The 12,765-nt window shown below is 45.8% G+C and overlaps 2 protein-coding genes across 2 annotated transcripts; one reads left to right on the top strand and one right to left on the bottom strand.

Moving 5' to 3' along the window:
• Nucleotides 1-1,361: 1,361 nt before the first annotated feature.
• LOC103632861 (Outer arm dynein light chain 1 protein) lies at nt 1,362-10,116 on the top strand. The gene is made up of 11 exons (NM_001352077.1): nt 1,362-1,951; nt 3,279-3,536; nt 3,636-3,878; nt 3,966-4,115; nt 4,493-5,922; nt 7,194-7,267; nt 7,468-7,549; nt 7,627-7,752; nt 7,888-7,997; nt 8,860-9,014; nt 9,678-10,116. Exons 1-11 carry the CDS (start codon nt 1,490-1,492, stop codon nt 9,912-9,914), a joined length of 3,327 nt encoding a protein of 1,108 aa, NP_001339006.1. The 5' UTR covers nt 1,362-1,489; the 3' UTR covers nt 9,915-10,116.
• Nucleotides 10,117-10,222: 106 nt separating this feature from the next.
• Nucleotides 10,223-12,765, bottom strand: LOC100191537 (uncharacterized). Its single transcript, NM_001136968.2, has one exon. It carries the CDS (start codon nt 12,727-12,729, stop codon nt 10,297-10,299), a length of 2,433 nt encoding a protein of 810 aa, NP_001130440.2. The 5' UTR covers nt 12,730-12,765; the 3' UTR covers nt 10,223-10,296.

Raw genomic sequence — 12,765 nt, 5'->3', positions numbered from 1 at the left:
TATTTATTCATTTATCAGAATTTTGTCCTTGCAATTCTTCTCTTGATTTGCCTTGAGCGCTAAATCCTTCTTCTTAGAAGAAGAGCCATCTTGTCCATTGATGTGCATGTACATCTCATGAACATTGATCTTTCCAATATTTGAGTTGGCGTGGTGATGGAAATATCCATTTGATGAAGCACAGTGACAATGCGGTTGTACTTTTCGATGGGCAACCCACTAAGAATTTTCCTCACAACATCCAGTTGTGTGAGTTGTGTGAGCCCCAAGTCATTCACTTCTTCTACAAAAATAGTTAAGCGTGAGTACATGTCATTGACATTTTCATTTCGAAGCATTACAAAAGAATTTAACTTTTTCATCACAATGTGGTAATGTTCCTCACACTTGCACTTAGCCCCTTCATGTAAGGCACAAATGTCCGACCATAGAGTAAGAGCATTCTTTGTGATTTCTAACGCTATTGAAAACTTCCTTTCAAAGGCCTCTAAAAAGAGTGTTCTTAGCCTTTGCATTACATTTCTCATAGTTAATCTCACACGTAAGAGATTTGCGAGATCTCTAGGTTAGGGAGACCCTTGGGTGGCGGCCCAATAAACTCTAATATCTATGACCTCTAAGTATGCTTCCATACAAATTTTTCAATATGGAAAATTGTCACCATCAAACATGGAAGAGGTTCATTCCCATTGTACATCGTTACTCTAACGGATAAGCTAATATAGGAGGAACATGACTCTAATACCAATTGAAAGGTTTGTGATGTCCAAGATGGGGTGAATTGGGCTTTTATAAATTTCTTGCAAAAGATTAAATCCTAATCTCAAGCCCAACTTCACCCAACAAACTAGGTGGATCAAATGAAGCTAAGTACTCTAGAACAATCCAATTCCAAAATGCCAAAAAAAATTCACCGGCATGCCTATAGTAGTGATTAGTGAAGCCAACGATGGGCCAGACTGCCAGAGCTAGGAATCGGACGACGGCCTTGGCGATCCGCGCTCCAACCCAGAAAAACGCTCCAAGCCGCCAGCCACCACACTCCAAACTCGCGGCTCTTTTGCTACAGCCTACAGGCCCAACAAAACGCCAACGCGCGCACAGCCGTAACCGCGCACGCAGCTCAATGCCAGCGCCGGAAACTGCAAAACACGGCCAAACCCACGCCAGATCCAGACGGCCGCCCGTCCGTCCCGCGCGATTCCGTCCGTTTAGCTCCAACAAACCAAGTCTTTGGAGAACGAAACCGCGGATCGCAAACCGCGGTTGCTTCGTACATCTGCATCGCGTCGCCTTCCGTTCCCTCTCCAGCACCGCACCACAGCTAGCCCGCGTGTCCCCCAATCATACGTACCACCGCGGGGGCGTGTCCGCTTGCATCCTCCTCCCTCCCCCGTCCCGTCTCCACCCTCCACCTCCTCTCGCGTCCGCCCCGCCGCTCGCGGATGCGCCGGCGCGCTCCCACCCCCAAACCCTAGCCTCGATCCCGATGGGCACGCCCCGCGCGGGGTCCCCGGCGTCCCCGGTCACCGGCGACCACTACCTCGACCTGCTCGTCCGCTTCGTGGCGCGCAACGCGGGCGCGCTGCTCGACGGCACCGTCACCCTCCGCCTCCACCCCGTCGGACTCCACTACGTCGCCTCCCGCCTCGAGGCGCTCCGGGAGCTCGAGGCCGTGGGCGCCGGCGCCCCAGTCGACTACCTCCGCGCCTACGTCGCGGACCTTGGCGACCACCGAGCGCTCGAGCAGCTACGGCGGATCCTGCGCCTCCTCACCTCGCTCAAGGTCGTCGCCCCGGGGCCCCGCCGCGACCCCGCGCCGCTCTCGATCCTGCCTTTCGCGCGCCTGCGCGTGCTCGAGCTGCGGGGCTGCGACCTCTCTACCTCGGCCGCCAGGGGCCTTCTCGAGCTCCGACACACCCTCGAGAAGCTCGTCTGTTTCAATTCTACGGTGCGTTTATGCCACCCGACGTACAATTTCCTTTGGAATTCGGTGTTTGCGGCAATTCGCTGTGTGACCACAGGCCTTACTCATGAATTATGATCCTCAACTACCATGAGCTATTCTGAACTGCCAAATTGTAACTACAGTTTGCTGTTCTGGTTCATCTACAGCTAGTAACGCGCCATGGCTTTTATCCTATTTGCTTCAATACTTAGACTTTTAACCTGTTTGCTGGACGAATATGGTCACACTTTTGATTTATATTCCAAGGATGCGATCGGATTCTGTTCAGTGTTTACTCAGCATTTCGTCAGTCAATTTGATATTCGTGCTAAGATGCCTTCTAGTACTTATGTTTATTATAGTTTGAGGTCATGTTTATGGATTTTTTTTAAATAATATTTTAAGTCATCATCAACCACTCTTTACTCAACTCGAAATGAACTTGGTTTCTCTGAGTTAAATAGATTTTGGCGTCTTGCAGAGCATCTCAAGTCCTGAGCACCTGCAGGGCTTTATTTATATCAATGCTTGTGCTGCAGATACCATTTATGCAACTGCAGCAACCATCCCTGCTGCGCTTGATATATTTATTCTCACGGTCTAATTAATAAGCTTTGGCATAAAAAACCTTCATCCACGTGGCCTCCTGATGGACACAACACATTGTGATCTGTATAGCTGCATGCATCTTCTACTTTCTTTTACAAGTTATGAAGACAATTTTGGTTGACATTTACTATTCATAGAGTTCAAGAGTTCGAGATTTACAGTCTCCTTAAAAACTACTCTCTCTCAGTTTCAAATTATAAAGACGTTTTGGTTCTAGATTCATAACTTGCACCTAGATATACACTATGTTTAGATACATAATAAAAGCACTGTATCAAGAAAACTAAAACGTCTTATAATTTTTTTAATGGAGGGAGTATCAAGGGAGCAATGCTTCCTGAACAGCACATGACATCTCTTCCTCTAGCTTTTCTGTTATTCCCTGTTCCATGTGGCTTGGACAAGTCTCAGATATCAGCCATTGTACATTGTGTTGTAATGTTCTTTGTTGGCTGATGTAATATGCAACAAAATTGAGCATGCATGTGGAAAACTCTAGTATTTGGTTGCAGCTTTGGTGTCTGTAACTTGATTGGATTGTGGTATATTGTCAAATGTTCAGCAAGCACCAAACAATTCGTCTAGCAAGAGTAGTAGCATACTAGCATTAATCATCTCTTCCTCAAGTAGTTATTTGGATCCAGCTTTCATTTCTAAGCACTTCCATGTCATGTGAATATTTTGGCCAAACTCGCATTAGTTGACTTTCATGCTACCGCAGGATGCTCTTAGGCATGTCTTTGCGAGTAGAATCATGGATATCAAGGACTCCCCTGTATGGAGCAAACTTTCATATGTCTCATGTGCATCTAATGGTGTAGTACTCATGGACGAGTCGTTGCAATTGTTACCTGCAACTGAAACCTTGGACCTTAGTCGCAACAAGTTTGCAAAGGTGGACAATCTGCAGAAATGTACAAAGTTGCGAAATCTGGATCTCGGATTTAATCATTTGCGTTCGATTTCATCCTTGAGTGAGGTAAGCATTTCTTTTATAATCCTGAACATTGCGCTGCAGACTAGCTTATTGCGATTACACTCATTAGTGGTATCTACAGTTACATGTGCTTTCTTGCAGGTTTCCAGTCGAATCGTAAAACTTGTTGTGAGAAATAATGCTTTAACTACAGTAAACGGGATTGAAAATCTCAAGTCACTCATGGGGCTTGATCTCTCTTACAATATCATCTCAATTTTCTCAGAATTGGAAATCCTCGGCACTCTACCTCTGTTGCAAAACCTCTGGTTGGAAGGCAACCCAATCTGCTGTGCCCGGTGGTATCGAGCACATGTGTTCAGTTTTTTTCGTAATCCAGAGAATGTAAGTATTTGACTTCAAATATTGGACTCTTTTTGTTTCTTAAATTTCCCCCGTCATAATAGTTTGTTCCTGCCTTTTCTGGTTCAGTTGAAGCTAGATGATAAAGGTATGAACACACAAGAATACTGGGAAAAGCAAGTATTGTTTGCATGCAGGCAAAATCAACCTGCTGGTTATGGATTTTATTTTCCTGCAATTGATGATCATGAAGATGAAGACATATTGAATTTGAAGATGGTATGTACCTGTTGTTCCATTATGCCAGTTGCACTAAATTCGTCATTGCATGTAGCACCATATATCAAGATTCCTTGGTTGGAACTTTTTTCTGTTACTATTCTCCTTAAGCATAGATGATTTGACAATATTGTGGTGAAGCAATCATGCATGTGTTTTGTTCCATTTGCACTCTTTTTTAGTTTTCACATGCAACAAAGAAGGTAATACTTTCATGAATTTGGTCTCTAGCTGGTTCATCCCAGACGGTAGATGTGATCTTTATTTTTAGAAGTGCAAGATATGCCTTACATCCTTTGCAAAAATGATACAGTAAACTAGCCTTGCACGACTACTTTAGCAATCAAATGATATCGGTTCTCTTTCATTTACTGTAGAGAAAATTTTCCCGACTTGTGAGCATAGTGGAGGAAGAGAGAAATCTCTGTGATGGTGTAGAGCAGCAGTCCACCCACTGTGATAGTGACAGTTCCAAGAAGGATGAAACTGCAGCTGTTGATCATGACCTAATAATTGCTTCGTTGATAAACACCGCCGAAATGCTGAAGAAAGAAAAGTCAAGTAATTGGCTTTGTGAATTTAAGGAGTGGATGGATGACAATACAGAGAAAACAGAAGGCGACAACCTATCTGTTGGCTTAACTAATGGCAATGGGAAGTATATCAAACAAAAGAAAAGGCAGAAAGCACACAAGGAGACTTCAAATAACATGTCGGATTTGGTACAAGTTTCAGAAGGTGGTAGTAGCTCAAACCTTTTGGAATCAGATTCATCTTTCACAGATAATGCATTTTCTGGTTCAAATGGAGTCATCAAACAATCCTCAAATGAACTTAATTTTGACCAAGATCATCTAAAAATGCACTTGAATTCTTTTCAACGACCTCCTCCTCTAGAGTTAGTAGCCACTTCACAAACTGACCCCTTTTCTGAGTTGGAAAATGGCTCTAGAAATATGCTGGCAAATGGGACACCATCCAATACAATGAGCAAGTTAATAGAATCAAGTCCACCCCATACATATTCAAGTCCACAGTCACCTCCACAATACAAGGAGGACATTCTACATCGAAGACTTTTTATGGAGGAAGAATTTTTGCAGATTTCAGGACATCTTCATTCTATTGGTTCACTTGGTAGTGGTAGCAGCTGCAGCGATGGTTCTTCGAGTGATTTTGGTTCATGCAATTCTGAAGATGATTATGAAGAAATTCAGACAAAGATGGAGTTGTCTCTTAATGGCCAGATGGTTTTATTTCCTTCTGTAAATGGTGATGATCATGAGGCGAATAATAACTTAGAGCATTTTTCAGGGGAGAATACTTTGTCTGACCATCCAGAAGAAGGTGAGCCGAGTTGTTCAGATCACAGAGAGTTTGATATTGAGGAGTTCCATAACAGTAACCAGAGAAATGGCCATCTAGGGCATTATTTAGGCCATTTAATTGGGCAAAAAGGCAAGGAGAAGTTTAAGTGGAGGGTATTTCCTTTCAAGAATCATAATGGTACCAAACTAGAAAATCCAAAAATGAATGACGATCAGGTGGCTGAGCATGTTTTAGTTGAAGGAAATGGCCAGTTGACATGCAACCCAAGCAAAAGTACTCACAAGGAAGGCTCTAAAAGTCATTCTTCTAATATCCTTCATAAGAACAATTCATCTGTTTGCACAATTAACACAGGCGAACACAACACTCTTGAGGATTTCTTCAACTTGGAAATAGCGGACAAGGATGGGTTTGAAACATGTGAACAAGTAGCTTGTTGCGCACACATGTTTCAGGATTCAAGTGGTTTAGTTCAAAGGCGAGTCGTTTTCTCTGTATTCTCCATTTCTGAAAATGTTATAAGCATATGAATTGGAACGCACCATATGATTGAGCTAAGTGAAAACATGTACTTTGTTGGGCTACAAGACTTGTGAATAATGTTTTGTCGAACTTCTGTGAATACTGAGTACTATGTAGGGCAACTACTATTATGCAAGCAACCATTAGGTGCAACCGTGCAAGCAAGTCTCTTGGCATGTTAGATCTAGATCTAACCGTATATGTAGTCGTGATTTGTTAGGGGTTCTTTATAAAGCTACACGAGGTGGTGGTGGAAGGGTTTAAGTGCTAAATATATAATACAGTTGGATCTAGATCTAACGAAATAGCGAAAGGGTCTCTAGCGTAATGGTTAAGGCTTTCAAGTAGCACCTCTGGGTCCCGAGTTCGATCCCTCTCGGGAGCGAATTTCGGGCTTGTTTAAAAAATCCCCTCGCTGTGCCCTGCCCACTCTCGGGTTACGTCCTGCGCGCCACCCTCCGGTTGGGCGTTGCAGAGTGGGTGGTGACGGCCCGCTAGTGATGGGGGGCAGGGTTTGGAGATTTTCTCGGCCGGGACCATGTTTCAGTCTCTTCTTAATATAATACTGGGAGAGTGGTCTTCCCCTTTCCGGCCGAGTTTTTTTAGATCTAAAGGACCAAGATATCTGGTTGCACGCTTGCACCTAATGGTTGCTTGCATAGTAGTCGTTGCCACTATGACAACTATGTAGAGCAGTATCATTCTGTAAGTTTAAAGGTTAAGAACTTAGTACTCTGAAGAAAAAAATGAAGAGAAAAGAAGGTTTATGGTTTGAGTACAACATGTCAGATGAATGTAATCACCTCTTTGTCTGTCAGCTATTTTTAATCCAAAGGAATATACCTCTGCAGCACTTTCAATTTGCTTATTAGTTAAAGAATAAATGTGCTTGTTCTTGACTTGCTGTATAGGGTAGTTGGTGCTACCCTTTATATATATGCACCAGTTACATATGTGCTTTACCAATTCTATTGCATGGTAACAGGCATGCAGCTGCTTCCATTCGCTAATGCATTAAGCAGTTACCAATAGCATCTCTATTGAAACCAAAAACCCATCTTCATTTAACTAACTAGATGTTTCCTGTATTTAATTGTAAACTACATTGCTTAAATGTCATTTTAAGTCTGAAGGAACTGAAATTTCCTGGACATGCAGTTAGTATGTATTCACCATCATAGTTTATACCATTTATAGTTGACAATTTTTCTTTTTTTCTTTCTGTAGAGAGGTAGCCTTGCTGCGAAGTTCTCAAAACAAATTGTATCTGCTACTACTTGATATGGTTTTTGATGGACAAGGTATAACTAGTTAATTTCCTGCATGTTGTTTATTTTCACCATCTGAATCATGTTTCTAGTTTCCTTGTTTTTGTTTGATAACAATGACAGGCCATTTACACAATCATTTGCTTGATAGAAGCTTTTATTACCCATATCTCTATTTTGGACCTTTGTTATTGCCGTAATTTTGAATCTATTGATTAATGGTTAATTTACAGAAATCATGCCAAGAATTTTGGGCAGCTATAGTCTGCAAAGTCTAGAAAAAGTTTCAATTGGGCTGGGACTACAGGCGCTGAGGTGTGTTAGCATATTAACCAGTATCCACAGTGGTGGCTTAGTTTACCTGAGGCTTACTTTTATTTTTCAATGTACAGAGTACACATGTCAGATGATACAACTCATCTATTCATCACAAGGACTTCCAAGGAAGCGCAAGATGTACTTTGGCTCTTGAGCGTAACTAACTTCCCCAAATTAAACCACAAGATACATTTTCAAAGGTATAGTCTTGGTAGTTTCTATACTCACCACAAAATAATAATATTCTTTTTGAGCCAAATGAAGAATGCTTATCTTGTTTTTTAAACTTATACTCCATGTCTTTTATTATGCTTATTGTGCAATTTAAATGGCAGTTGGGAGAACATCCAAGTCAAATTGTTCGAGAAATGTATTATACGCAGAACTGCAAATACGGGAATATTTCTCTACTCTATGTTGATGTTCTGGAGGAATGACGTTGAAGGTACCATTGTCTGGCAATATGGGTGATGAAACGTTCCTATATTTTATTCATGGGACACATCAGAACTACCTTCTCATTCTTTGAACTCTGCATTGTAACTAAACTACCAAAGTGCACACACGTTGCTACGGTTTCCATTTATAAGTATAGAGTATAAAACATAAAGACATGTGTTCTGTTGGGTGGTGGGGTTGAATGTGGCCATGTGGGTTTGAAGCAAACAACCATTGTTCGAATCTCCATTTGTACATAATTATAGTTTTTTTACCATTTAAATGTGGGGAGCACGACAATGGTGGAAACCCTGGAAATTGGTGTTTTATATAGTAGATAATTGGAATTACTTTTTTGCTGCAAACATTGGTCTGGTCTTCAGTTTATTTCTTTAGCCTTATATTAACTATGGGTCCAATGTTAAGTGGTCTCAAATAAGTGATTGTTTGTTATATAGCAACAACAATATATCTTTTTAGTCCCAAGAAACTTAGGGTATGCTAGAGTTGAAACCCAATATGATCGACCAGCAAAAAGGGTAAAGAAAGAGAAATATATACAAGCATCGATAATGATATTATTGGGGGATCTAAAGCCTGTTCATGGTTCGGACACGGGAATAGCTGCTTTCCCTGTACTCCTATCCAAGGGAAATTACTTGTGTATATAATTGTTCGTTAAATCTTAGTAGATTTAGTCAATCAAGTAGATGTCTACTGTATACTTGTATACAGGTACAATCATGTGAACTCCTGGCTGTCACATGTCCTAAATATTCACTCTTAACTCCAATTGATCATTTCCTACTTAATATTCTTGATTGCTCTTCCAAGTTACTGAAACCTTATTGGACATTTTTCTTCTGCAGAAGACTCCCTTTTTATTAGATCCATCTTTGTCATTGAAGGCTCCATATTGGTGTGCATTGAGGACCTAGATCAGTTTGGTGGTATCCCTTATGATTCAAATCCCCCATACTTTTCCCTTGATGCATCTTGTTCTATTAGCAATATCCGAGAAGTGGTAAGTAGCATTTTTTTTGCGATTCTAAATTCTCTGGTTCATTGTATGATAATTTGCAACATTGTTATTTTCATATACCATTTCTTAACTCCGTCAAACGAAATCATATATGTTGTCTAATATCTAATATGCGAACCATCTATTAACTTTTTTCTTAGGAATGATAAGTTTCTGACTTTACCGTCATTATGTACTGTGTTCTGAAAGGAAATTAACTTTTTGCCTTAGATTGATACTCAAATTATCAACTATTACAAGGCTGTTGTATTGCTGCTCTTACCTGCCTAATCATTATCAAAATTAGGGGGGGTCTCCGTGGAAGCCTCGTTTGTCCCACACCAAAGCATATGTCTAAGTCCCGGCCCCTAACATGCTCACATGACCTACGATACCGCTATGTATGGGTGGTGCGAGGGTTTAGGGGGTTTCTTAATCTGTATGAGAAGGTTTTCCGAGGACTGTCTGGGTGGTTACGGTGCTGCTATATATGGGTAGTGACTTGCTACCTTAATGAGTCTTGAAATATTGTAGTTATGATGGTAGTCCTTATCATATTCATGGCATGGACACAGGGTGCTTGTGCTTCTTGTTTTGTTTATTGCCCCCACAAACTCTGAGTGGTCATTCAGAAAGTTGATTTTGTTCTGCAATGTGTACATTCAGGTCATGGATCAGCGCAACAACAAATGTTTGACATTGATTTTGGATAATGGTAGGCCAGGAGAGTTTCACAATAGCATCCAAAATCCTCAAAACAAGCAGTCTGAGGAAATCGGCACAGTACATACATGGAAACTTAAGTGGTTCTCTGAAGAAGCGTCTCTGAAGTTCATTTCTGTAATTAAGGCTCTCTCCTCGACAGCAGCAATTTCGTCTTTACATGTAAAGTGTATATCCTGATGATGTCGGTTATTGTAGTTCTACGGTGATTTCATTCATTCTTTTGTGGTTTGTCCATGTAGCTGTTAATCTGTACAGTTTGATAGTTGGGTTCTAGGTTTGTGTTTGCTGTATTCTTTGTAGTTATTAGATGATTTTCCCACCCTGAAGTTGTACAGAACAGAGCTAGAAGTGAGTGTAAGTGAATGGGGTTGCAGTTTTGGCAACGGGCGGTTTCGTAAAGTTGGTTCAAAACCTCAGGAGGCGCGATGGTTTGATCAGGAAAGGAACTCACGCGACAGATTGCGAAGAATCACAGTTTAGCAGCTACGGCAAACAGGCATATGAACAATGGGACTCGCATGCTGAAACTACAATTACCTATCGGACCTGCGTAGTACCTTCAAACTTCTGTGTCTATTTTGCTACCGCTATTTGAACAGGGTTCAACCTCTGCTTCCCCACCGACGGCACATTTATTCATCATCGCCAGCATGTGAAGCCGTGACGGGATCGGCGGCAGGCCGACATCAGCGACACCTTCCAGCTGCTGCACGACGAGCCCCATGGTCGGCCGGTCGCCTTCTTCATCCTGGATGCACCAGCACGCGACCTTGCAGACCCTCTCGAGCTCCACGTTGGCATCCCCGGCGATCTTGTCGTCTAGCAGCCCGACCACGTCCCCCGCGTGCAGCCTGACGGCGGCGTGCACCGGGAAGTACACAGCGGAGTTGGACCCTGTCTCCGAGGAGCCGTTGTTCCGGCGTCCCGAGATGAGCTCGAACAGGAGCAGGCCGAAGCTGTACACGTCGGCCTTGGCGGTGATCGGCGCGCCCGCGAGCCACTCTGGCGCCAGATAGCCCATCGTTCCCCGCATGGTGGTCAGAACGCGGCTGAAGTCGTGGCCGACAAGCTTGGCCATGCCGAAGTCCGCAACCTTGGCGCCCATCTCCTCATCAAGGAGGATGTTCTCTGGCTTGATGTCGCAGTGTATGATGCACTCCCGGCACTTCTCGTGCAAGTAAGACAGCCCCCTGGCCACGCCAACTGCGATGCCAAACCTCTGGCTCCAGCTCAAGACCTTGGAGCCCGAGCTGTTCTTGAACAGGTGCGCGTCCAGCGAGCCGTTGGGCATGTAATCGTATACGAGCGCCCTCTTGTTCCCCTCGGAGCAGAAGCCGCGGAGGCGGACGAGGTTGATGTGCTGGATCATGCCGAGGGTGACGACCTCGGCGCGGAACTGCTTCTCGCCCTGCCGCAGGCCGTCGAGCTTCTTGATGGCCACGGGCGTCGTGTCGGGGAGAGTCCCCTTGTACACCGAGCCGAAGCTGCCGCTGCCGAGCTTCTCCGTGAAATCCCGCGCCGCCGCTTTCACGGCCTGGTAGTCGAACAGCAGCAGCGAGCCCTGCACCGCCGTCACCTTGCCCTTTCCCCGCCGCTTCCGCACGACCACCGCCACCGCGACAACGATTATGAGGCCCGCCAGGAGTAGGACCACGGCGGAGACCGAGCTGCTAAGGATCACCATTGATTTTCGCCAAGAATGATGCGCCGCAGACGGTGGCACCTCCGAGGCCGCGACACGGACGTGAAGAACAACAGCCCCCGCGACGCCTTGATCGTTAGGGAGTGTCCTAAGGCTGACGAGCTCGCCGTTCCACACCAAGCACTTGGCTGCCTCGTAAGCGTAGGCAGTGCAGGAGCAGTCTCGCAAGCAGGAGAGAGCGCACATCTTGTCGCTCCGCGGGGCTCCGGCCGCCTCTGCCGAACCGCCCGGAAGCTGCACGGCGTACGGCAGCTTCAGGAAGCCGTCGTTGGGACAGTCCAGTTTGGTCCGCCTCACGCACCCTGAGGCCGTGTTCCCCAGCTTCCACTCCTCCCGCGACCGCGGCGCGAAGGCCGTGGGGCACTCGCACATGGCGCTGGAGGTGTTGCTGCACACGCCGAAGGGCCCGCACGAGCCGTAGACGTCGCACCCGTCGTGGGGCTCGGAGCAGAAGAGGATCCACTTCCCGGCCTCCGGGCTCCACTGCCGCCGCTGCATCTGCCCGTTCGTTTCCAGCACGAAGTTGCCGATGCCCGGTACCCGGTTCTTGTAGCTGAAGAAGTTCACGCTGGCGTTGGGTGCGTACGTGACGCCTTCGAAGTAGCCCGACCGCATCTCCGGCACGTTTTCGAAGACCTCGCCGTCCCACACGCCGGTCGTCCAGTACTGGTGCGTGCCGCCGGCGAGCAGATCAAACTTGGCCTGCCCGCGCGGGTCGATCTCCATGGAGAAGGCGCCGGGCGCCGGGTTGTCCGCGTCGGTCCACGACGTGAGGAAGCTGTGCACGCCGCGGGCCCTGTCGTAGCCGAGCCTGGCACCGGGGAGCCACGTGTCCGTGGGGTGGTCGAAGCTCTGCCACGCCACGAGGGCCGACGACGCGTTGCTCCGCACCACGAGGTTGCCGTCATCCTGGAGCGTGGCGACGGTGGTGCGCGGCGAAGGGGAGGACGCGTTGGACGACCACAGCAGGGTGTTCGATGGCGTCGCGTGGAGGAGGAGCTCGCCGCGGTTGCTCAGAGTGAAGCGAGAGGCCGACGGGTCAAGGATCGGGCTGTCCCGGTTCGCCACCCACACGACCGTTTGCTTGGAGACCTTCTTGAACCAGATGCCGATGTAATGCTTCTTGGAGTTGCCCGGCGAGAAGAGGCCGAGCTCGAAGTTGCCGCCCTTGGATACCAGCGTCTGGTTCCATGGGAGAGACTGGCCCAAGGTGAGAGTGTCAGTCGTTGCTCCACTTATTTGGAGGTCCAAGCTGGAGAAGGAGAGCAGGAAAACGAGGATGAGCAGCATGGTGGCTTGTAGTTACAGCTCCTACTTCTTGACCTA

The sequence above is a fragment of the Zea mays genome, chromosome 1, assembly GCF_902167145.1.
Source record: "Zea mays cultivar B73 chromosome 1, Zm-B73-REFERENCE-NAM-5.0, whole genome shotgun sequence".
Classification (NCBI taxonomy): Eukaryota; Viridiplantae; Streptophyta; class Magnoliopsida; order Poales; family Poaceae; genus Zea; species Zea mays.
This window is presented reverse-complemented; position numbering and strand designations above follow the sequence as displayed.